The sequence below is a fragment of the Anomaloglossus baeobatrachus genome, chromosome 2 (genome assembly GCF_048569485.1).
Source record: "Anomaloglossus baeobatrachus isolate aAnoBae1 chromosome 2, aAnoBae1.hap1, whole genome shotgun sequence".
NCBI lineage: Eukaryota > Metazoa > Chordata > Amphibia > Anura > Aromobatidae > Anomaloglossus > Anomaloglossus baeobatrachus.
In genome coordinates, this window is record NC_134354.1 from 469,754,918 (window position 1) to 469,776,558 (window position 21,641).

Genomic DNA, 21,641 nt, shown 5'->3' on the forward strand with positions numbered 1-21,641 from the left:
CTTATTCTATGGCGCTTACTGTATACTCAAGTATAGCAGAACTGGAATTGTCGCAGGATCTTGTGTGTATTTATGTTGGACCTACAGGATTGTTTTGGGGTTAATAAAAGGGTGAAATAGGGAGCCCAATCAACATGATCTCCCCAGCCTGAGAAAACCAGCCCCAAACTGTCGGCTTTATCGTGGCTGGGTATCAAAATTGGGTGGGACAGCATGCTGTTTTTTTAATTATTTATTTAAATAACTAGAAAAAAAAGAAAAAGCCACATGCAGTTCCTCTTATTTTGAAACACAGTCAAGATAACCGCACTGCTGGGGGCTGCAGCCTGTAGCCGTAGGCTTTATCTGTGCTGGGTATCATATTATGTGGGACCCTAAGCCCATTTTTTAATTTATTTATTTTTAAACCATGATAGATGCACATAGTGTCTGTTATTGGAAGCAGTCAGCTGATATGCTGCCACTCAGAGTGGGGGTGCATCTGACTGAAAAGAATTACAGAAGCTGGTGGGAAAGGAAAGCAGTGCATATGCATAAAGATAAATGAGTGGCCCCAGAAGTGAATGAGCAGCCTAGAAGCAGTTACAGCTGTGCTGGATACTCAGTAAGTACAGCCTCCTTGGTCCTATCTCCCTATCCATTTTACCACCACTTTTAATCACTAGATTCTGGTCCCCATAGACTTATATAGGGACCAGCATCCGACCAGATAACCAGGATCAATTCTGGGTCAGAAGCAGATTTTATTTTTTTTATTCGGTTAGGTCGGCTGGTCCTGGTTACCTGCATGTCCGCCCATCACTATTCATGACCTATCCTTAGGATAGCCCCCTAATGTCTGAATAGTGGAAGTTGATTACTCAGCACCCATGCCAATCAACTTTTCCTTGTGCCACCTTGTTTCCGGTGAATATGCAGTTCTCAGCCATGGCCACTATATAGAGCTGTGCTCTGCAAATCTGCAACTGAGTATTTCCAGCCGGTGGTGGCACCGGGATCAGCTGATCGGCATGGGTGCCGGGTGTTGCACCCCACTGATCAGACATTGATGATCTATCCTGAGGAAAGATTATCAATTTCAATGTCCTGGACAACCCCTTTAATTATCTTCCAGAAAAATATTACACTTCTTTCTAATAACTGAAAAAGTGCATATTAAAATGAAAACTAAAATTTAAAAGTAAAAACCATCTTTTCTTTCCAGTGGCTTTTGAATATACTTAAATATGTTGGAGGTCAGTGAAAGTAATTCTAAAAAGATGCTTGCCAGTATCTAAGAAATATTATACATTATGCCTCTTAAAATAGATGAGTGCTTGGGAATTCAATTTTGAAGACTGCAGTAATCTTGTCTTTGACTGCATTAAAATTTAGCACTTCTTCATAATCTTGCTTGACATTAATATTCATAAAATGGCAATAAGTTCATGGGCTGTCATTGTACTTTGCATTTCTGCCAAATTTGCCGGCTCTATGTGCAGTTGCAGAGCTTTTCCTTACAACCAGTTGAATAGAGTTCAGTGCATCGGGATGATACATATTGATTTCCAATTCCTTTCCAAAAAATGTCTCTATCGCTGCCTTGAAGTCATGCAATTTGCCTTGCTTTTTACTTTAAACTAGAGACCTCAGATCACACTGTCAGAGTTAATCCTGTGGGAAATGTTCAATTAGAAATGAAATGGAAAGAATTACTGTAAATCAGCATGTAGTTAGTAATACTGGAAAAGCTATAAAATTCTCCAACTCTCATGTGAGTGAATAGAAGCTAATTTATTCCTTCCATCTACCGGGATATGCGGTAGACGCTTAGACAATCAAATACTGTGGATTCCTTTGTGTGCTGATATTTTTTAAAAAGTGAAAAATTAAAAGAAATGATAACCTAGTACAGTAATACGCCAACATTTCATAGAAAAAATGGAGATCGAGTGAAATCTTTTATTAGGTATTGGACAGAATTCAACAGAACATTCTCAAGGCTACTTTTACAATTGTAGATACCCTAATAACGTGGACTCTTACGATCTTGAGTATATTTGTTACCTTGCTGCTATAATGGTTACTATTATATTTCAGGCCCTCAGAGTTAACATTCAAATATGCCAAGGTTAAGAGGTCTAAGCTTGAGCACAGTGGCATTTTTTGACATGTGCCCACAATATAACAAGGGTGCACTTTACTTGCCACTATATGTCATTACATTATAATATATAAGACATTAAGAAATATAATTAAGTGTGGTAGATCTGTGAAGAGTGATTATATTATTAAGCAATTAATTAGGGTAAAATACACAGTTTTCAAAAAGGTGATTCTGTGTACATTTTGCTGAATTGCTGGGTTCTTTTTTAGGATCGGAAAGATACCTGGGCCTGGTTGTGTTTGCATTTTCTATCCTCCTGTGGATAACAGGATGATAGAAATGTAACATAGCTCCAGAGAAGCTTTAAAGGGAACCTGTCAGGTGGAAAAATGCTATTAACCTGCAGGCATGTGGTTAATCTGCAGGTTAATAGCATTCTGAAACTGCCTGGCTCCTCCACATTGAACCCCACTACAGGGAGGAAATTAATTTTAATACTCCTGGCAGCATTCTGGTTTCAGTCAAGGGGGTAGAGCCAGTGTGAGTTCAGTCACTGCTCTATGTATGGAGAAGAGTGGCTGTTACCACGCCCCCCACACTGACTAACAGCCACTCTGCATTAGAGGAATCTATTAATCAGTGAGGGGGTTGTGGTTACAGCTACTACTCTCCATACACAGAGCGGTAACTGAACCAAAGCCAGCGCCACCTCGGTGAATGAAACCAGAACGCTGCTGGTAGGATTCAAGTTCATTCCCTCCCAGCAGCAGGGTTTAATGCACAGGCACTGGGCAGATTCCGAATGCTATTAACCTGCAGATTAATAACACTAATAACATTTTTCCACATGACAGGTTCCCTTTAACATGAATTTGATAGTTATTAACATCACATTTTGGCAATTTGTACTTGTATACTAAAATTAAAACTTGGTGTGTTTTAAAAGAAAACTATCAGTAGATTTTTGAACCTTGAAACCATCAGCATGTCGGCATACTACTGAAGAATAGTGTAACAATGTAGAGGTCCAGCACCAACCACTTAAATATTAACTCCACTAAGCAACAATTATTCTGATGCATGGAAAATAGGACTATTCAAGTGCTGTGCTCCATATAGTACACACTCAAAATGATACAAAAAAAAGAATTGAAGCAGTAGCTTTCACCATTTGTGTCCAAGTGTCCTTTATTGTAGATCCATAAATTCACCAAATGATAGGATGCAAGGAAGGGGGAGCGGGGAATGTCTGGACGACAGCCGGACCTGTTGAAGAGCGACTTGACACGCACGAAACGGTTGTCGTCCAGACAAATGGTGACTGCTGCTTCAATTCATTTTTGTAACATCTACTGAAGAATAGTGTTCCTAACATGCCTGCTACATACTGCAGTGCATTAATATTGTGTATTGTGTTGGTAACTATGGCTGCTTTGTTCAGTAATGCTTTTCTAAATATGCCCTAGTAAAAAGTCTCTGTTTTAGAATTCTATATTAAAAGTAGTTATAATACAGTGCACACTGTATATACATAACAGGAGAGGACCATATAGTAGAGGCACTGCTGCATCAGTGCATATATAGTGTGCACTTAGAGTCAAGGCCAGCACAACTTATTTTACAGCGCATGCTTATGGAGGCTGCTGGACTCGCAGGTCATTGACATGCAGTGTGCACTGTTTTACCTTCTTTTTACCCTAAATACAGCAGCATACCAATGTGATGGATATTTAATGAAATCTAGTGAACGTTTCCCTTTAACATCATTTATAGGTTTGCATTACATTGCAATGAATTTTCCGTTTCTTCTGACTGAGTTATTATGTTTTCTTTTGCAGCTCTTTTGACTAATTAGAGTTAAGGCGAGCATACCCGCCCCCGTCGTTTGTGCGTCACAGGTAAATCGCTACCCGTGGCGCACAATATTGTACGGAGCCGTCACACGGACTTACTTGCCTAGCGACGTTGCTGTGGCCGGCGAACCGCCTTCTTTTTAAGAATAGAACTACTGGACTTGTGACACCTATATAGAAATACATAGTGCAAAGAAGTCAAAATGACTACCTCAGTAGTTCTAGTGTTAAGGAGGGCGGTTTGAGCGGCGTCACAGCGGTGTTACTAAGCGGCCACCCAATAGAAGTGGAGGGGCGGAGATGAGCTGCCGTAACATCCCGCCCACCTCCTTCCCTCCGCATTGCCGGCGGCTGCAGGTAAGCTGTAGTTCGTTGTTCCCGCGGTGTCACACGTAGCGATGTGTGCTGCCTCGGGAACGACAAACAACCTGCAACCTCAACAATCAAAGATTTTTTGAAAATGAACGACGTGTCAACGATGGACGATTTGGTGAGTATTTTCCATCGTTAACAGTCGCTCGTTGGTGTCACACGCAACGACGTCGCTAAAGATGCCAGATGTGCATCACGGAATCCGTGACCCCAGCGATATATCATTAGATACGTCGTTGTGTGTGACAGGGCCTTTAGAGGTTGTCCTCAGTCTCCTGGTGGTCAACATCGCGCTCACTTGAGTTATCATTAGCATTAATATATGTACTAAAAGTTTTGTAATTTAGGTCTTCATCATGATTTTTTAGTGAGTTCTCTTCAGAACTCCCTCCAGCTTGATTTCCAACTATTTTGTAATCATTACTGTTCCCTAAAACGTCCGGAATGGTATCTTGCATGTCAAAGTTTCTTTTGAACTCAATATTTTCAGACTCATGAAAACTGCCATTGTTATCACCGTGGTCATTATCAAGGTGCTCATAACCTGACTTTGTTGTAGGCAGCATAAATTCTTCACTAATGAAGATATCATTTTCAAACCCTGCCTTTGTATCAGAGTCTATGTAACTGGTTTCTTGCGACAACCCTGTGTTCAGGGCCTTGCTGTCATCTTCTTCACCTGGAGCAGAGTCTATCTGATGTCCATTGCTTAAATCTTCTCCGATGAGCTTTTCATCTTCCTGATTTGATTCTACAATGAAACCAGAAACCATTACATTCTGCTCATCATTAGTATCAATTTCCAAGTCTGCAACAAAGTCTATCTGATGTCCATTGTTTGGATCTTCTCTGATGAGCTTTTTATCTTGCTGATTTGATTCTTTATTTTTACCAGAATTCATTAACTTTTGCTCACTAATAGCCTCAATTTCCAAGTTTTTCTTAGATTCTTTAGCCCTTTCCATGCCATCAACGAATACATTATGGGTTGCAGAGCTATCTGAAGATAGCATATCTGTAAAAATAAAATAGAGAACATTATGTAAAATTATTTTGCATAATAATATTATTAAATATTCATATTTTGTTTATTTACATTTTGCCACACTTGACCATTGTCACAATTAATAGACACAGACAAGTTAAATAACTGTTACAAGCCCTACCCATATGAGCTTAAACTATGGTCAGAGAACAGATAAAGCAGGTCTAGTTATTTCAAGTGCAAGAAGCATTGAAGTACAGGTTGGGGCACTTTTAAAGGTGTTTTTCCATAAAAACAAGTTATCAGATATACAAGGGACTCCCACCAAATGGCAGAATGGACAACTTTTATCCCCATATGAATGGAGCAACAATGTGCAAGCTCAACTGCCAGTACATTTATTCCCTATGGGGCTGCTGAACAGTGCACTCAGCTTTTTCTGGTAGCCTCATAGAGACTAAATGGAGCTGCAGTTGGACATGTACACTGATGCTCCATTCTAAAGGGTATAAAAGTGTTCATTCTGCTGAACGTTGATGGTTTCAGCCGTCGGACACCAACCAATCAATTAGTTATTACTAGTAATGGGTGGTCACTAAAATGTTCGAATGCAGGTCAGATACTTGGCCTGCTCAGGTCTCTGCCCACATACAGCCAGGCATAAACAGAGCATTTCCGATGGGCGGGAAGGTGGGGGGGTTCTTTGTCACACTACCTCCGAGAATGTTGTGTTATCCCCGGGGAGAGCCATTTAGAAACTGTGAATGGCTCTCCCTGTGGTGCATCCACACATCATTCAGTGAAGCAAGCTTGTGCGTTGTGGTCATTGTTTCATAGACAAAATATCAGCGCACCCAAGATACTTGGCTGAGCTTTCAGTACCAGAGCACCCTGATGCTTGATCGAGTAAAGAGCAGTGCTGAGCACGCTTACTCATCACTAGTTATCACCTATAATGTGGATATATGGTAACTTGTTTTCACTGGAAAACACCTTTAAGGCCAGTTATTTTTTGTATGGATGGGTTAGCTTCCAGTGTTTCAAGGTTTGGATGGTATAATGGATTGAAGAAGGGAGAGACTTCGAGAGGGAGTGCAGCTACAAAAAAATGCTTGGTATGGCACAGTGTATGTGATTTAATTGGTAGAGCCAAGCTGTGACTGGTAAGGCCCCCATTAAATGTGGGATTGATGAACCATATAAAGTGTATGGGGGCCTCCCAACTTTACCGTGACAGATCCTGTTTGAATTCAAGTGCCCTTTTGTTCTGCAGGAAGATAATTGGTACCAGATGAGTCTGCAGCAACTTATCTTGCTCTCCTGTAGACAACATGCGCTGTGCAACCTGCCCACTGCTTGCACATTAAACCCCGGTGTCAGGAGGAAATGGAGGAAATTAATCCTCTACAGTTCCAGTTTCAGTCACAAGGAGCGGTGTCGGAGCGGGTTCGATCACCACTCTGTGCACAGAGAGCAGCAATTGTAGCCACACTCCCAGCACTGAGTGACAGCCGATCAGCATTAGATCCCACTGTCTGTCCCGTGGTCACTCTCCATACACAGAGCATTGACTGAACCCATGTGAGCACCACCTCTGTGACTGAAATGCTGCCAGGAGGATTAAAGTTAATTTCCTCCAGGCAGGGGAATTTAATGTATCCCATATCTGCAGATTAGTAGCATTTTTTGACGTGACAAGTTCCCTTTAAGGATGCATTCACATGATTATATTTTACAGTATATATTTGGGTGGCAATTTCAGGCCCAATATGAATGCACCCTTACAGAAAGAGAAGTAACTGGGTCATGTAGCAGAGTTTAGGAAAGATTGGATAGGTGCTATGCAGTTTAATGGTAGTCCACAATGGTAAATAATTAATTATTTAATTGTTTTTAATAGTTAACGGTTTAATATAAATATATGCCACAATTTTCAGTTGTTCAATTTTCAATAAATCAAAAATTCATATCTGCTATTAATAAAAGACGCTGTGCTAGCAATGGAATGAAAATTACATACAGTGAGTGGCACTAAAGAAAACAAAAGCATAAGAATAGTTTATTCTGACAGCCATTTATTTTTAAATATCTCAACGAGTTCAGGACCAGGCCATTTTACCCCCACTCCTGATCAGGCACATTTCTGGGTTTTTTTCATGCATGCAGTTTTAAGAGCTGTAAAAAATTCTCTTTTGAATATTCAAGTAATTTTTGCATCTTTTTTTTGTGATACATGGGGCTTCATTATTATATCACCTTTATAGTTTTTTTTTCTTTTTTCTTATATAGGGCAATGTCATTGGGAAAAAAAAAGAAATGTCTATTTTTCTAATTTTTTTAATGACCTCAAAAGACCACTAAAGGCTGCTTTAGGCCTCTTTCACACGTCCATGAAAATCACGCACGTTTTTCACGGATGTGTCAAAGGTGAGTATTGCCCTCCGTGAGCAATGTTTCTGGCACACGTGTGTTCTCCGTGTGTTATCCAGAGAACGGGAACTTTCTGCTCACCTGTCCCTGGCGTTGCTGTCCGTGGTGCTGATCTTCGATCTCCGGTCCTGCCGACTCCCCTCTGCTGCTGCTTCCGGCCGCAGTGAAGTGAATATGCAATGAGCATAATGAGCGGCGGTCGGAAGCAAGTGACAGCAGCGGCAGAGACAGCAGGGCTGGAGAAGGTGAGTAAAGTTTTGTTATTTTTTTCTCAGACACGTGTGTTTTCTCCGATGCGTGTCACACGGAACACCTCCGTGTGGTCCGTTTGCATTCCGTGTGACACCCGTGATGCCAGAGAAAAATGGACATGTCTACATGTGGAGCACACGGCACACATATGCTCCACACGGACACACAATCCATGGCAGAACATGCACGTGAACGCAGAGCCATTGATTTTAATGGGTCTACATGTGCCCATGTCTCCGGTACGTGAGGAAACGGACCAAACACGTACCGGAGATACGGACTTGTGAAAGAGGCCTAACACGCAGCGACATCGCTAGCGATATCGCTAGTGAAAGCACCCGCCCCCGTTGGTTGTGCGTCATGGTCAAATCGTTGCCCGTAGCACACAACATCACTAGGACCCGTCACATGTACTTACCTGCTTAGCGACGTCGCTGTGGCCAGAGAACTGCCTCCTTTCTAAGGGGGCGGTTCGTGCGGCGGCACAGCGATGTCACACGGCAGCCGTCCAATAGAAGCAGAGGGGCAGAGAGCAGCGGAAAGAAAGTGATGCCCACCTCGTTGCCGGAGGACCCAGATACAGTGTTGCTCCTCCTTCCTGGGGTGTCACACGTAGCGATGTGTGCTGTCTCAGGAATGACGAACAACCTGCGTCCTGCAACAGCAACGATATTTGGGATTAGAACAACGTGTCAACGATCAACGATTAGATGAGTATTTTTGATCGTTAGCGGTTGTTCGTACATTTCACATACAACAACGTCGCTAACGAGGCCGGATGTGCGTCACGAATTCCGTGACCCCAACAACATCTTGTTAGCAATATCGTTGCATGTAAAGCCCCCTTTATAGATTTAAAAATCTCCTTGCCATTGTGTAACAATTAATTTAATATATTAGACACATTGTGGGTTTTTTTTTACTGGGACGGGGTAGTGACAGTGATTTGGATTGACAATTTTATTTATTGAATTATAAGTTACACCTTTGTGGGGCATTTCAGTACTTAAATATGTTATTTTCATCTTATTTATTGGTATATTAGCTGCAGTTACATAGCACAGCTGTCTCGGTGTCTCCTCTGACCCAGCATCTTCTCCTCCCTCACTAAAGATGATATATAATTGATCTGCATGGAACAGTAACCATCAGCTGCACTTCGGTGGTGTTTAGTGCTGTGTATACAGTGATAGAGAAGACACAGATCGTAATAAACCATCCCTGCCTTCTCTATGAGGATTCTGGTTGTCTCTGACTGCTAGATCCCCGCTCCCACAGCTACATGATCATGTACTGTTTATCTGTGGTACTATGCAATGACAATTTTAAAAGTCACTGCATTGTAGGAGCAGGACCACCCAGACATTTAAAATCTATGGGCTCTCCAAAGAGCAATTAACCTTCATCTTTGCAGGTAAAGCAAATTTTTACAACTGTAAGAACCTAACACATTTTTCATTTCTTCTTCCTTATAAGTTCAATGTTTCAGATAGAAATCACAAAATATTGGCAAGATGAAAATATTATTGTATTCAAATATACACGAAAAAGCTGTAAGTGAAAGAACATGTGTATAATTAGTACAATGTATGTTTTCTATACATGTTCTATTTCTGTCTATTTTTATAAATAATGACATTCGTTAATAACAAGGCATTTCATGAACCAATATTTTACCTTCATGTTCAGTTTCATGAGTCAAAGCTCTATTTATTATCCTTATCATTAAAGAGCTTTACTTTAAGCTGGAGCTAAGGTTATCTGACATCAATGTCAATGCCAAATTATAATAGTCTTTGTAATTCCGGCATTCCTGCACTGTCCCACCTCCTCTCCTCAGCAGGGACATACTCACTACTGCGAACGGACTGCTCACTCCTTTGTTCCTTCTCTGGTGTCCACACTCCAGGACTTGCGTACATCGTGCAGGTCTCCTGGCAATGTTCTTAGGGTGCGCATGCGTGCTCGCTGTCTCTTAAAGGGGCTGTGCGCGCACTCAGAATGTGTTCCTCATTCTATGGCTGGTAGGCAGAGGGTATTTAAGGCACATTCCCCTGTAGGGAGGTGCCTGAGTAATTAGTTTCCTCGTAAGCTTGATCCCATCAGTAAATCAGTCAGCTGTCTATTTGTTATATATCTATATGTAACCCCAGCACTCAAATGAAATAAGGGAAGACGAAATTATAAATGCAAGTAAATTTATTTTGACAGACTGCAAAAGTGGACCTCAACTAGAGCAACACCAACATTTCGGCTTTTACGCCTTTTTCAAGGTAGTCGCATCATGTACAAAAACAAGACTGCGTGTGCCACATAGGATGACCGTATCAGAGCGGTAGAAGCAAGGTCCTTCACATTTTGCAGAGAGCAGTCGCAATGGTGATGTGACAATGGGACAGATATGGAGCTGTGAGAGAGCGCCTGCAGAGAATGCCCAGGGAGCGCGATATGTGTGGTGGTCACGGCAGCAGCAGCTGTCTGTTTGTTGTCTGTGTACCTGAACTTGTTGTACCTATGTCCCATACCTAAAGCTGTCCTATCCATCTCCTATACCTAAACCTGTCCCGCCATTCTACTGTACGTGAACCCATCCTGCCTTTTTCCAGTACCAGAACCCATCCTGTTCATCTTCTGTACCTGAAGCTGTCCTGCCAGTCTCCTGTACCTGCCCATCCTGCCTAGTTCCTGAAGGTGTTCCACCCTGTCAGCCTCCAATACCTGCACTATCTTGCGTGCTTCCGTACCTGCGTTCCTAACCCTTAGGACAGCTGCTGCAGTACTGGAGACTGTCCTGCAGTGGTACATACCTGGTATTACCAGATATGGAAGAGTCAGAAGAGATAACTTATGGCCAAATGATTGGCTGAATCATCGTTCGGCCAACAGCTATTCAATATCTATGGGGCTTTATAGTGTAAAGGTATAGAAAGGTTATATCATAGACAATCAATGCGGGAGAGTCAATCATGTGCACCTTTGATTGATTTAGGAAGAGACTCTCCAAAAAACAGTTCCCAGGATTTGGAGCTCCATAGCCGCAGTAAATCATCCCCTATCCTATAAATTAGCAATAGCTTTCAAGTCTATGAATTTCCTTATAATATTAATATCATAATCATCTATACCTTCCCCAATTCCATTACCACACAATGCCTAACCATGAATGTATATTTTCAATATTTTGGTACAACAATTTTATATAACAAAGATATAGTAACTAAGAGTGATGAAAATTGAAAACAGCTGTAAACGGGATTGTTCAGCTTCATGTGTATCAATAAAACGCCCTGACATTGGCACTCGTGTTTACAGAGGCAATTGTCTGCACTGTGGAGCTTGAAACAGATAGAGATCAAGTGTAAAGACTGTAAATGGAATAAAAGCATAAACACAGAAGGACGAGATCACCCGCAGGCACACTCTGAGCTGGGAATGCTTCAGCACTTTTGTCATCCATTTGATTTGGCTCATATAGTAACAGATGAGTGGTGGAAAACTGGATTTATCTGCAGATAATCAAATAAGGATACAAAGGTTTATATCATCTTTGTTCATTTAAATGGAGGGTCATGTCAAGGAAGACTGAAAGGGAAAACAGTCACGCCTGATGATGCATAAAGCTGCCTAGTAAAAGATGTATTGTGTGCCTCAATAACAATACACACTCACCACGTTGCTTTTCTTATTTTACATTTAATGAGTGTCTTGCATTATTTTATTTATTCGATTCTTCACAGCTGATGTCTTACATGCCCTTGGCAGATTTTTATATGCAAACCGTCATAATCAGATAACCTCATGTAGTCAGATGTTCCTAATTAGAATCAAACAGGGTCCAAGCTGTTAAAGCTTTTTTCAAGAAAGTTTAATTAATATTTTAGGGAACTGACTCGTGAATAATCACACTATAAGTTTTTCTAATAGATCAGGGACCCGTGAATGTGCTTTTTCACTTGTCCTTTTTTTCAGACTGTTTGCAAAAAAAATGGAGACGGCCTACTTTTAGCTGTGTTGCGGAGCAACCTGATCAGTGCAAGTCAATGGCCCCATTAAAAAATTGGATATCACAAAGATTTTATCTATTTGCTTTTACTGTTTAATGGGTGGTGGAAGAGAAGAATTTTTTTTCATATGAGAAGAATGGATGCAAAAAAGATTGTAAAAATTGACATATGGACTAAAAAAGGGTCCAGCACATGGAAAAATGACACGCTAACACCTGAGAAATAAATACGGAAGTGTCAAAACCAGCCTAAGTGATCTTATAAGGCTAGGGCTACACATATAATAGTCAAATTTAATTAAAAAGGAGGTGATAAAAGCGCTGATAATAGTGAGAGACAAGCAGGGAATATCTTAATAGAAATGTATTACAAGAATAAGGGCTACGCGTTTCAAAATCAGACAGATGTCTTCCTCAGGCCAGTCATGTGTGCAGCAAAAGCCTGATATATTTCTACAATTACCAATATCAGAGCATTTTTAGCCATATACCAAAAAAGTTTAGGTGTACTCAAACTTTAGGAAGAGATGTATATGCACAGCAATTAAATAATAAACTGACCTGGATCAAAACAGAACAACAATGGGGACATATTGATCAGGTGTCTTACTACAGTTAAATGGAGGGTGCATACATGAAACCTAGAATTGATCATAAATAATTGCAAGACCCTTGTCCAATAACCACGTCAGTATTTATGGTCTCTAGAACAGAGGCCAGCAAACCCCCACCTACCTGCTGAAATCTCAAGTGCCTCTTCTGATTAGTAGGCCCAGAGACGTTGAGCGACTGGGCATCCCTTATCTAACGAGCATATAAATACTATGACAAGATATAATTTTGAAGGACATTTGAGACAAAAATTATCCCAATGTATCAAAGTTTTCCAAAGAAAACAATAATTATAAAATCTAAAGTGCAGCAATATGATGTGATGCTATAACAATAGTGAAATTGAATAATGTAGAGAAACCATAATGCATATTGATTGTATAAAATATTATAATTATCTCAGTGTAGCATTAAGAAACCATTGGTAGGTCACCTTATTATATGGATTTCAGTATGTTTATTTTTATTTGCTTAATCAAATGTGCTTTATGCATGTCTTGGATTTTATAGGTGTGAGCACTTTACTAAGCACAAAGATTGACGCTAGGTGATGATGTGAATTGTGCAGCTGACATGTGTGCACCTAGTCATCTGGACCTTGGCTTGGGCATATGAGCAGTTTGATATTCATCATGTAGAAGGCAGCTGACTTTAATATTAGTTATGTTGTTAAAGCTGAAATATTTACCACTTGTCTATAGTACAGGAAATCTGACAAGAGATTCATGCTGTCTGAACCATGGACAGTATTAACCGGACATTGGCTGCATTATAGCAGCCTTGTATGTTTAACTATAAAATGCTGTAGCCATACTTTGGAAAGTCAGCAATGGAATATGTATCCCTGTTGGTTTCTTCTCACCCCATTTCCCATGTTTTCATATGAAAAGACCTATCAGTCTAGGGAGCAGGGGGTGGAAGAAGCTAATGAAGACCGGACTTGGTTATCCAAAACTCATTGTCCCCAGTTGGTTTTTCAATGTATACCTTCTCTGAAATGTGACAACATGGCTACAATAATGCATCTAGTGCAATTCATTCAAGTAGCATGACTCATCAGGTTCTCGTTAGGCTTTTATACCCCTATTTTATATATATATATATATATATATATATATACACATACAGTATATATATATATATATATATATATATATATATATATATATATATATATATATATATATATATATATATATGCAGTATATATATACATATATATGTGTGTGTGTGTGTGTGTATGTGTGTGTGTGTGTGTGTGTGTGTGTGTGTGTGTGTGTGTGTGTGTGTGTCTTCAGAGACACTAACAACTTAAAAAACCTGACAGCAAAACATACTCTAGGGTCTGGGATGGTGGTCATATGCATTTGGATTAAGAATATTATTTCATATTTAGGTTCATACTCTGTGGACTAATTCCATTAATGTGATCAAATTTGGGTACCACAATTAGTTTTTGGCAATGTTTATCCATTGCCAAGTATTTATGCTTGTTATTGAAACACTGTGAATCATTTTCTTGTCTATTTGTCCTGGTGCTGATTGGATAATTCTGATTGTCAGTTTGTATTGAATTTGATGAAATCACTTGTTATAACAGTTATAAAGAGCTATTTACATTTTTCTTGCTTGATTGACAATTCCTCTTGTCATCCCAAAGTACCGGAAGGATCCCTCCCACTGCACAGGACACAGGCCCAATTCACTCATTAATATCGGTATTAATGGGGTTCTCCATTACTAGGATAACCCTTTCTGATTCAACATGTTTGACCAAGGTAAAATAATAAAGACTATACTCACCTCACGTGGGGTTGTGATGTCATATGCGCTCCGCATCCAATCAGCGCCAGCTTCTGTCTCCCCACCGTCAGACCAAACAAGTTAATCAACAGGAAGTGAATGCAGCTGCAGTGCTCACTTCCTGTTAATTGTTTGTTTGGTCTGAAAGCATGGAGAAAGAAGCTGGCGTTGATTGGATACAGGGCTTGCGTGACATCACAACCCCATGTGACATCCCACCATGAGCCACAGCACCACTGGAAGGCACTGGTTTGTGAGGTGAGTATTGTCATTATTATTTTACCTGGGACAAACAAGTTGAATCAGAAGGAGTTGTCCTAGTAAGGAATAACCCCTCTCCATGTGGAAAAACAGAATGCACATTTTAATTCCTTCTCTGATTTATGATGAATAAGTCAGGTTTGTTCTGGACAGAGAAAAGAGGGACAACACATATAAGACCATTCTGCTGACACATTCAGTCAATTACCAATGAGGTATAGGCTTAGATCCATTAGGTACCCTGCTAGAAGTTAGTGTGCTGGCTATGCACCATTTTTACAACAGGTCATAACAGTTGTTCTATTAAGTAGTAAAGACATGCGGTCATGAAAGAGTCGCTTAATTCTGAGACTGTAGCAGTCAGTAAAAGTGATAGTTTGTGATGAACTTAGAGAAAACACTTGTTATATTAGTTGTTTTGAGCTATTTAAATTGTTCTTGTTCAACAATTTTTTGCTAACAGAAAAAATTTACTACATTTTGCTTATAAATCTAATTTGCAATGGAGGTTGAATAATATTAATTGCAGCCCTATAGGCTCCCAGTCTGTGACGAGGGGGCATCGGGGCTTAAGGCTATGTGCGCACGTGTGCGCTCTGCACCGCACCTAAAAGGTGTGCTTCAGAGCGCAGCTGAAAAGCTCCGTTCTGAAGCGCATGGTGCCGGCAGGGAACGTGCGCTCTGACTGCAGCTCCTCCCATAGACAGAGCGGGGGCTGCTGGCAAAGCGCACGGAAGAAGTGACATGTCACTTCTTAGAACGCGCGCTTTGGGCAGCAGCCGAAGCGCTGCGCTCTAAGACGCCACGTGCGCACGGCCCCTGCACAATCTCCATAGACTGTGCAGGGGACGCAGGACGCATGTAGTTACGCTGCGCTACAAAGCGCAGCGTAACTGCATGTAATACGCACACGTGCGCACATAGCCTAATAATATTAAGTAATTACCCTGGGCTTGGCCGGGTGCCTCTCTTCACCGGGCCCTATACACCAGTCATCGTTGTTATTATGCTCTGATGGCAGCCCTATATGTTCCTAATGGTGTCATACCATAACCCTGTTGGAATATTATTTATTGTGTATATTGCTCCTGGGGTCAGACTATTAATAGTCTTGTGTGTGAAATTTAGCACTGGTATTTCCTTTGTAAATAACGTTCTGTTCTAGAGCTCACTGTATTTGTTTGCAAGTATAGCAACGCTTTCATAACAAAATTGTCAAGATGTAATAAGCATCTTGTATTGCTGTCAAAAGTGTAAGCGAAACACTGCTGTTCTTCAAATGACCTTGCTATCCATGTAAAGTCCTTGCAGTCAGAAACAAGAAAAACTTCACTGAGCAAAGTTCATATTGAAGGCATAATAAGGCTGAAAACAAGCATTTTTTTCGTTCTTGTAGTTCAATTGTTTCCATATCTAAGGGGACAGTGTATCAACCAAATTGTTTCCTTCAAGGATGAAAAGAGTATAAAATGCCCTTGAAACAATATAACAAAATGATGCTGTGTTAACCCTTAGCTTGATATGAGCGCGAGTTTCATTTTATTGTTGATGTTATAAGCATTCTGTGGGTATATATTAGCACTTTATCGTACATTACTTATGATGGGGACTTTGAGAACATTTTAAAGACTCTATTAAGGGAATTTGAGTTAACAGAAAGGTAACTCCCATTGGGACTTTCAATCAATTACCAGTATAGAAGAATAGCTCTGGAGGACCCAGCAGGTGAATGTATTACATACACGGCTCATTGAATTAAAAGGTGAACCATCAAATTCTTTATCGCACCTGCAAAATGCTGAATATGACTTAAAGGGAACCTGTCACCTAGAATACGCGTTCTGACCTATCAGCAGATGCATGTGTGCCCTAATTACACCTTCCTACCCATTCTTGTGTTGTAAAATTGTATAACATGAAAGTAATAAAAAACGTTTTATTACCTTCATATCTCCTATGTAAATTAGAGAGCCGCTGGCCACATGGGCGGCGCCTTGCCCTGTGGACGTCTGCATACTTACCATGGTATCACGCCCCTGTGGGCGTGATACCATGGAGTCACATGAGCAACGTCCCTGTTGCTCATTCTATCCCTCGCACGTTTATACTTACCATTGCGGCAGGCTTCTCTTCCGGGTTCTCCTTGTCAGTTTCAGATGCGCACTGTGCATGCGCAGTGCGCGTCTGAAGCTGGTGAGTGACACCCGGAAAAGAAGCCTACCACAATGCACGCAAGATAGAAGGAGCGACGGGGACGTCGCTCATGTGACTCCATGGTATCACGCCCACAGAGGCGTGATACCACAAAAAGTATGCAGACGTCCATAGGGCAAGGCGCCGCCCATGTGGCCAGCGGCTCTATAATTTACATAGGAAATATGAAAGTAATTAAACTTTTTTTATTACTACTTTCATATTATACAATTGTACAACACAAGGGAGGTGTAATTAGGGCACACATGCGTCTGCTGATAGGTCAGAATGCATATTCTAGATGACAGGTTCCCTTTAACACCCTTACAAAATATAGATGGTATCATCTTAACATGTTATACCTCATATTAAATCCATTTATAGAGGACCTATCACCAGTTTCAACAGTTCCAGTATGTTAAACTGGCTTAGTGACTGCAGAGCTGAATTAAATGTATTTTTTTCAGTTTTTAATTTCTTCTTTTTCTTGCAGAGATATTCACATGTAAAGTTTAGATTTTAATTTACAGTCATCCAGGAGCATGAACAGAAATCCATCTCCAGGGGCCTTGTACTTTTTCTCTGCATGATGTTAACCAATTAAAATCAGGAGGCATCATGCAGGGGGAAAACAGAACACGCCCCCAGAAAAGCTATGATCTCTGCATCACCTATGCAGCTATGCACAGCTATGTGTCATTACATACACCTCTTAGCAGCTTTCATTTCTTGGCAATCAGTGTGGGAGAAGAAAAATAAAGTAGAGAGGACAATGTTCTGAGATGTAAGCTGAAAAAGGTGTTTGTAATAACACACAGTACTGATGTACTCCCCTTGCTGCAGTGCTGTGGGCTGAAAGCTGCAAGAAGTGCTTGTAATGACAAACAGCTTTGCTATAGGTGTAGAAATCACATAGGAGAGCAGGGGCCATGTGACTTTACATATCCTACCTAGAGACAGCCTGTTCTAAGCTTTTCTGGAAGCCTGTTTTTTTTTCTTTGCTAACACCCTTTTGGGCTTGGCATAAATTATAATCTAAACTTTGTAAACTATTACCTCTATAATGGAAATGAGAAATTAAAAAATAAAAACTGTTTTACTCAGCTCTGCAACCACTATTCTATACAATTTAAAAAGTTGAACCTGGTCAAACTGTTGGGAATTCCTCTTTAACCCCTTCACTCCTGGCCAATTTTCCATTTTTGTTCTTTCCTCCCCTTCTTCCAAGAGCCATAACTTTTTTATTCTTCCGTCAATATAGCCATATGAAGACTTGTTTTTGTTTTTGCGAGACGAGATGTACTTTTAAACAACACCATTCTTTCTGCCACAAATTGTACTGGAAAACAGGGAAAAAAATTCCCAGTGTGGTGGAATTGCAAAAAAAGTACAATTCCACAAATTTTTTTGGGAATTTTATCAAGTTCACTATATGGTAAAACTGACCAGGCATTATAATTCATCTGGTCAGTATGAGTTCGTAGATACCAAACATGTATAGTTTTAAGTGGTTAAAAAAAAATTCAGAAATTTGTCAACAAAAGAATGGCGCTCTTGTCTCCATTTTCCTAGACTAATAGCGTTCTCATTTCTCGGGATCTGGGGCTCAATCATGGCTTACTTTTTGCGTCTTGATCAGATGTTTGTAATCATACCATTTTGGGTAGATGCAATGCTTTGATAGCCTGTTATAGCATTTTAATGCAATGTTTCGATGACCAAAAAAAACTGTAATACTGGCTTTTCGATTTTTTTTCTCGCTACCCACTTTACCAATCAGATTAATTGATTGTATCTTTTGATAGATTGGACACTTCTGAAAACGGTGGTACCAAAATCTTTTTTGTTTTTTTTATGGTTTTATGTTCAATGGGTCAAAAGGGGGTGATTTAACTTTTAGTTTTTGGAGGGTTTTTTCGTATTTTTAAAAACTTTTCTTTTTTACATTTTTTATTAATTTTATTAGTCCCCTTAGGGGACTTGAAGTCTGCACCATCCAATCGCTTCTGCTGTTCATGGTGATGCTTCGGCATCTCTGTGAACGCCGCTTTAGAGGCATATACACAACCAATAATGTATAGGTACGTCATTGGTCGTGAAGAGGTTAAACTATGATGCAGTGCTGATCAGCATTTTTTTCCTCACACCAGTTTGGAATGAGAAAACAAATTGCTGCATGCTGTGATGTGTGGCAGCGTGTCATGGATGACGCACTCCTATACAAATCAATGGGTGCGTGTTAAGCATCAGACTACACTCTGATGTAAGACGAGTCCAGTCTGCTCTACGCAGAGACAGGCAATGGAGAAGATGGAGAAATAAAGTTCTTCATCTTCACCTCACCTGTGCTCTCACTCTCGCATGCAAGACAATCTGATCACAGTGACACTCGGCGCACACTCACGGGAGAAGCATATCTCATCCGATGCTCTCACATAAAAGACTCATCAGCTGCTAAACACCAGTGTGACCCCAATTTTAAGTGCAGAATATCAGCATTTCTGCAGTAAAAAAAACCACATACAAAATACTGTTTCAAATCTGCAATGAAAATATAAAAAAAAAAATTATCCAGCAAAAAATGTTGCAAAAATTACAGCAAATAGCTAATGTATATATTGGTGCAGACACCTGCAGAAAATACATATTGATTCTGCATGTGGGATGTGTCTCTCATGTGAATATCAATCTTGTCATAGCTTCAAACAACTCAATAACTCAACATTCACACATGATCTACAGTATATATATAAAAAGTAATGTAACATCAGAAAATCATTTCCTGTTTAAATCAGATTTTTCCTTTTAAATGTCACAATTTTTTTACATAATGATTTTTGCATGAGATCATTAGATGATTCAATAAAAAAGATGGGGTCCGAGTCAGTCTCCTGCTTCTAATGTACATGTGGATTAAGAGAAACAATAGGAAGTATGAGAGTACAATATTCCCATTAGTCAGCGTGAAAATTGTAAGACTGCAAGTTTTTCTTATGCAGTACGTAACGTATAAAATAATCATTAATAAAAATGTTTAAAATGTATAGTTTACATAAAAAAACAGTAGGTCGTTTTCTCGTGATACACTCCCTTTAAGCATGATATTTCATATTGTTTTTAAATTAATGGGGTAGCCCAATCTCCAAGATCCTATCCCAGTATTTAATATATATAATATATAATAGGTGTAATAATAATAATAATATTAGCAAATACCTCTAATTAGAAATGTAGTATAGTCCTGATATAGACATGTCTCTTACCTCATGTGCAGGGCATTGCAGCTTAGGTATCCTTGGTTTTTGACCACAATAAAATAACTAACTGACTGTCACTATATGAGTGGATATAACCATGGATACCTAAGCTGCAATGTCCTGCATGAGGTAAGAGATAAGGCTATATAAGGAGAACTATATTACAAACCCTGGCAAAAAATATGGAATCACCTGCCTCTGAGGATGCTCATTCAGTTGTTTACTTTTGTTTAAATAAAGCAGATCACAGACATGGCACAAAACTAAAGTCATTTCAAATGTCAACTTTCTGGCTTCAAGAAACACAAAAAAAATCATGAAAACATTATGTGCTAGCCAGTAACAGTTACTTTTCAAGACCAAAAAGGGGGAAAAAAAACTATGGAATTACTCAATTATGAGGAAAAAATTATGGAATCACCCTGAAAATTTTCATTCCCAAAACTAACACCTGCATCAAATAAGATCTGCTCGTTAGTCTGCATCTATAAAGGAGTGATCACACCTTGTAGAGCTGTTACACCAAGTGGACTGCCATGATTTATGGCTCAAACACGAGAGATGTCAATTAAAACAAAGGAGAGGATTATCAAACTCTGAAAAGGGGGTAAATCATCACACAATGTTGCAAAAGATGTTGGTTGTTCACAGTCAGCTGTGTCTAAAATCTGAACCAAATACAAACAACAAAGGCAAACATACTGGTAGACCAAAGAAGACATCAAAGTGCCAAGACAGGAAACTTAAAGGAATATGTCTCCAAAACAGGAAATGCACAACAAAACAAATGAGACATGAATGGGAGGAACATGATAGCAGATTCCTATCATTTCTCCACCATAGTTTTTGGAGATACTTTAACTCAAATAATTAGATAAGGACAAAGAGACAGAAATCAGAGTATATTGTATAAAAAAAAAATTTTTTTAATAATATTCTTCAAAATATTTATATAAAAACACTTTTTTATTTCAAATTGCTAAAATCATCACAAGGAAGGTTTCTACTCCTATAGACAAGAGCGGAATAAACGAGGAATCTCCTCTATTTAAATATAACTTCTCCTTTAAGAGTGATATTCCTATGTCCATAGGTTTAATAAGGGGCAATGAGTTATAGTTTATTTAATAGCTTGCCCACTCAAGCTGTTTATAAATGAGGAGTGGGCATTTAAAGGAGAAGTTATATTTATATAGAGGAGATTCCTCGTTTATTCCGCTCTTGTCTATAGGAGTAGAAACCTTCCTTTTGAACATTGGCTATTTACACTGGAGCTATTATATGTATATTTATTGATATATCGATATAATATTTATATATCTGTATATTTATTATTTATCAATTAATATATGTATTAGTGCTGTACTATGGATGTTGGTGAAGGGACAGGGGTGATATTTTTATGATATAGATTTTTTGATATGAAATGATCCTCTGTTTTTTTCACCAATAATCCTTTGGATCAGAGATCCCCTCTGTATGTGTTTATATGTTTTTTCTGGTGATGTTTTTTCTTGACCTTGTGATGATTTTA

At 39.5% G+C, this 21,641-nt stretch overlaps 1 protein-coding gene across 1 annotated transcript in view; it reads right to left on the bottom strand.

Annotated features, from left to right (window-relative positions):
* Nucleotides 1-4,462: 4,462 nt before the first annotated feature.
* The window catches only part of LOC142291659 (uncharacterized), a 1,021,181-nt gene continuing 1,004,002 nt past the window's right edge, over nucleotides 4,463-21,641 (bottom strand). Inside the window, exons 105-106 of the mRNA XM_075336344.1 lie at nucleotides 10,616-10,656; nucleotides 4,463-5,158 (exon numbers count right to left, since the gene is read on the bottom strand). Of these exons, the coding sequence (XP_075192459.1) occupies nucleotides 4,566-5,158; nucleotides 10,616-10,656 (634 nt within the window). The 3' untranslated portion in view covers nucleotides 4,463-4,565. The remainder of the gene's footprint in view (nucleotides 5,159-10,615; nucleotides 10,657-21,641) is intronic.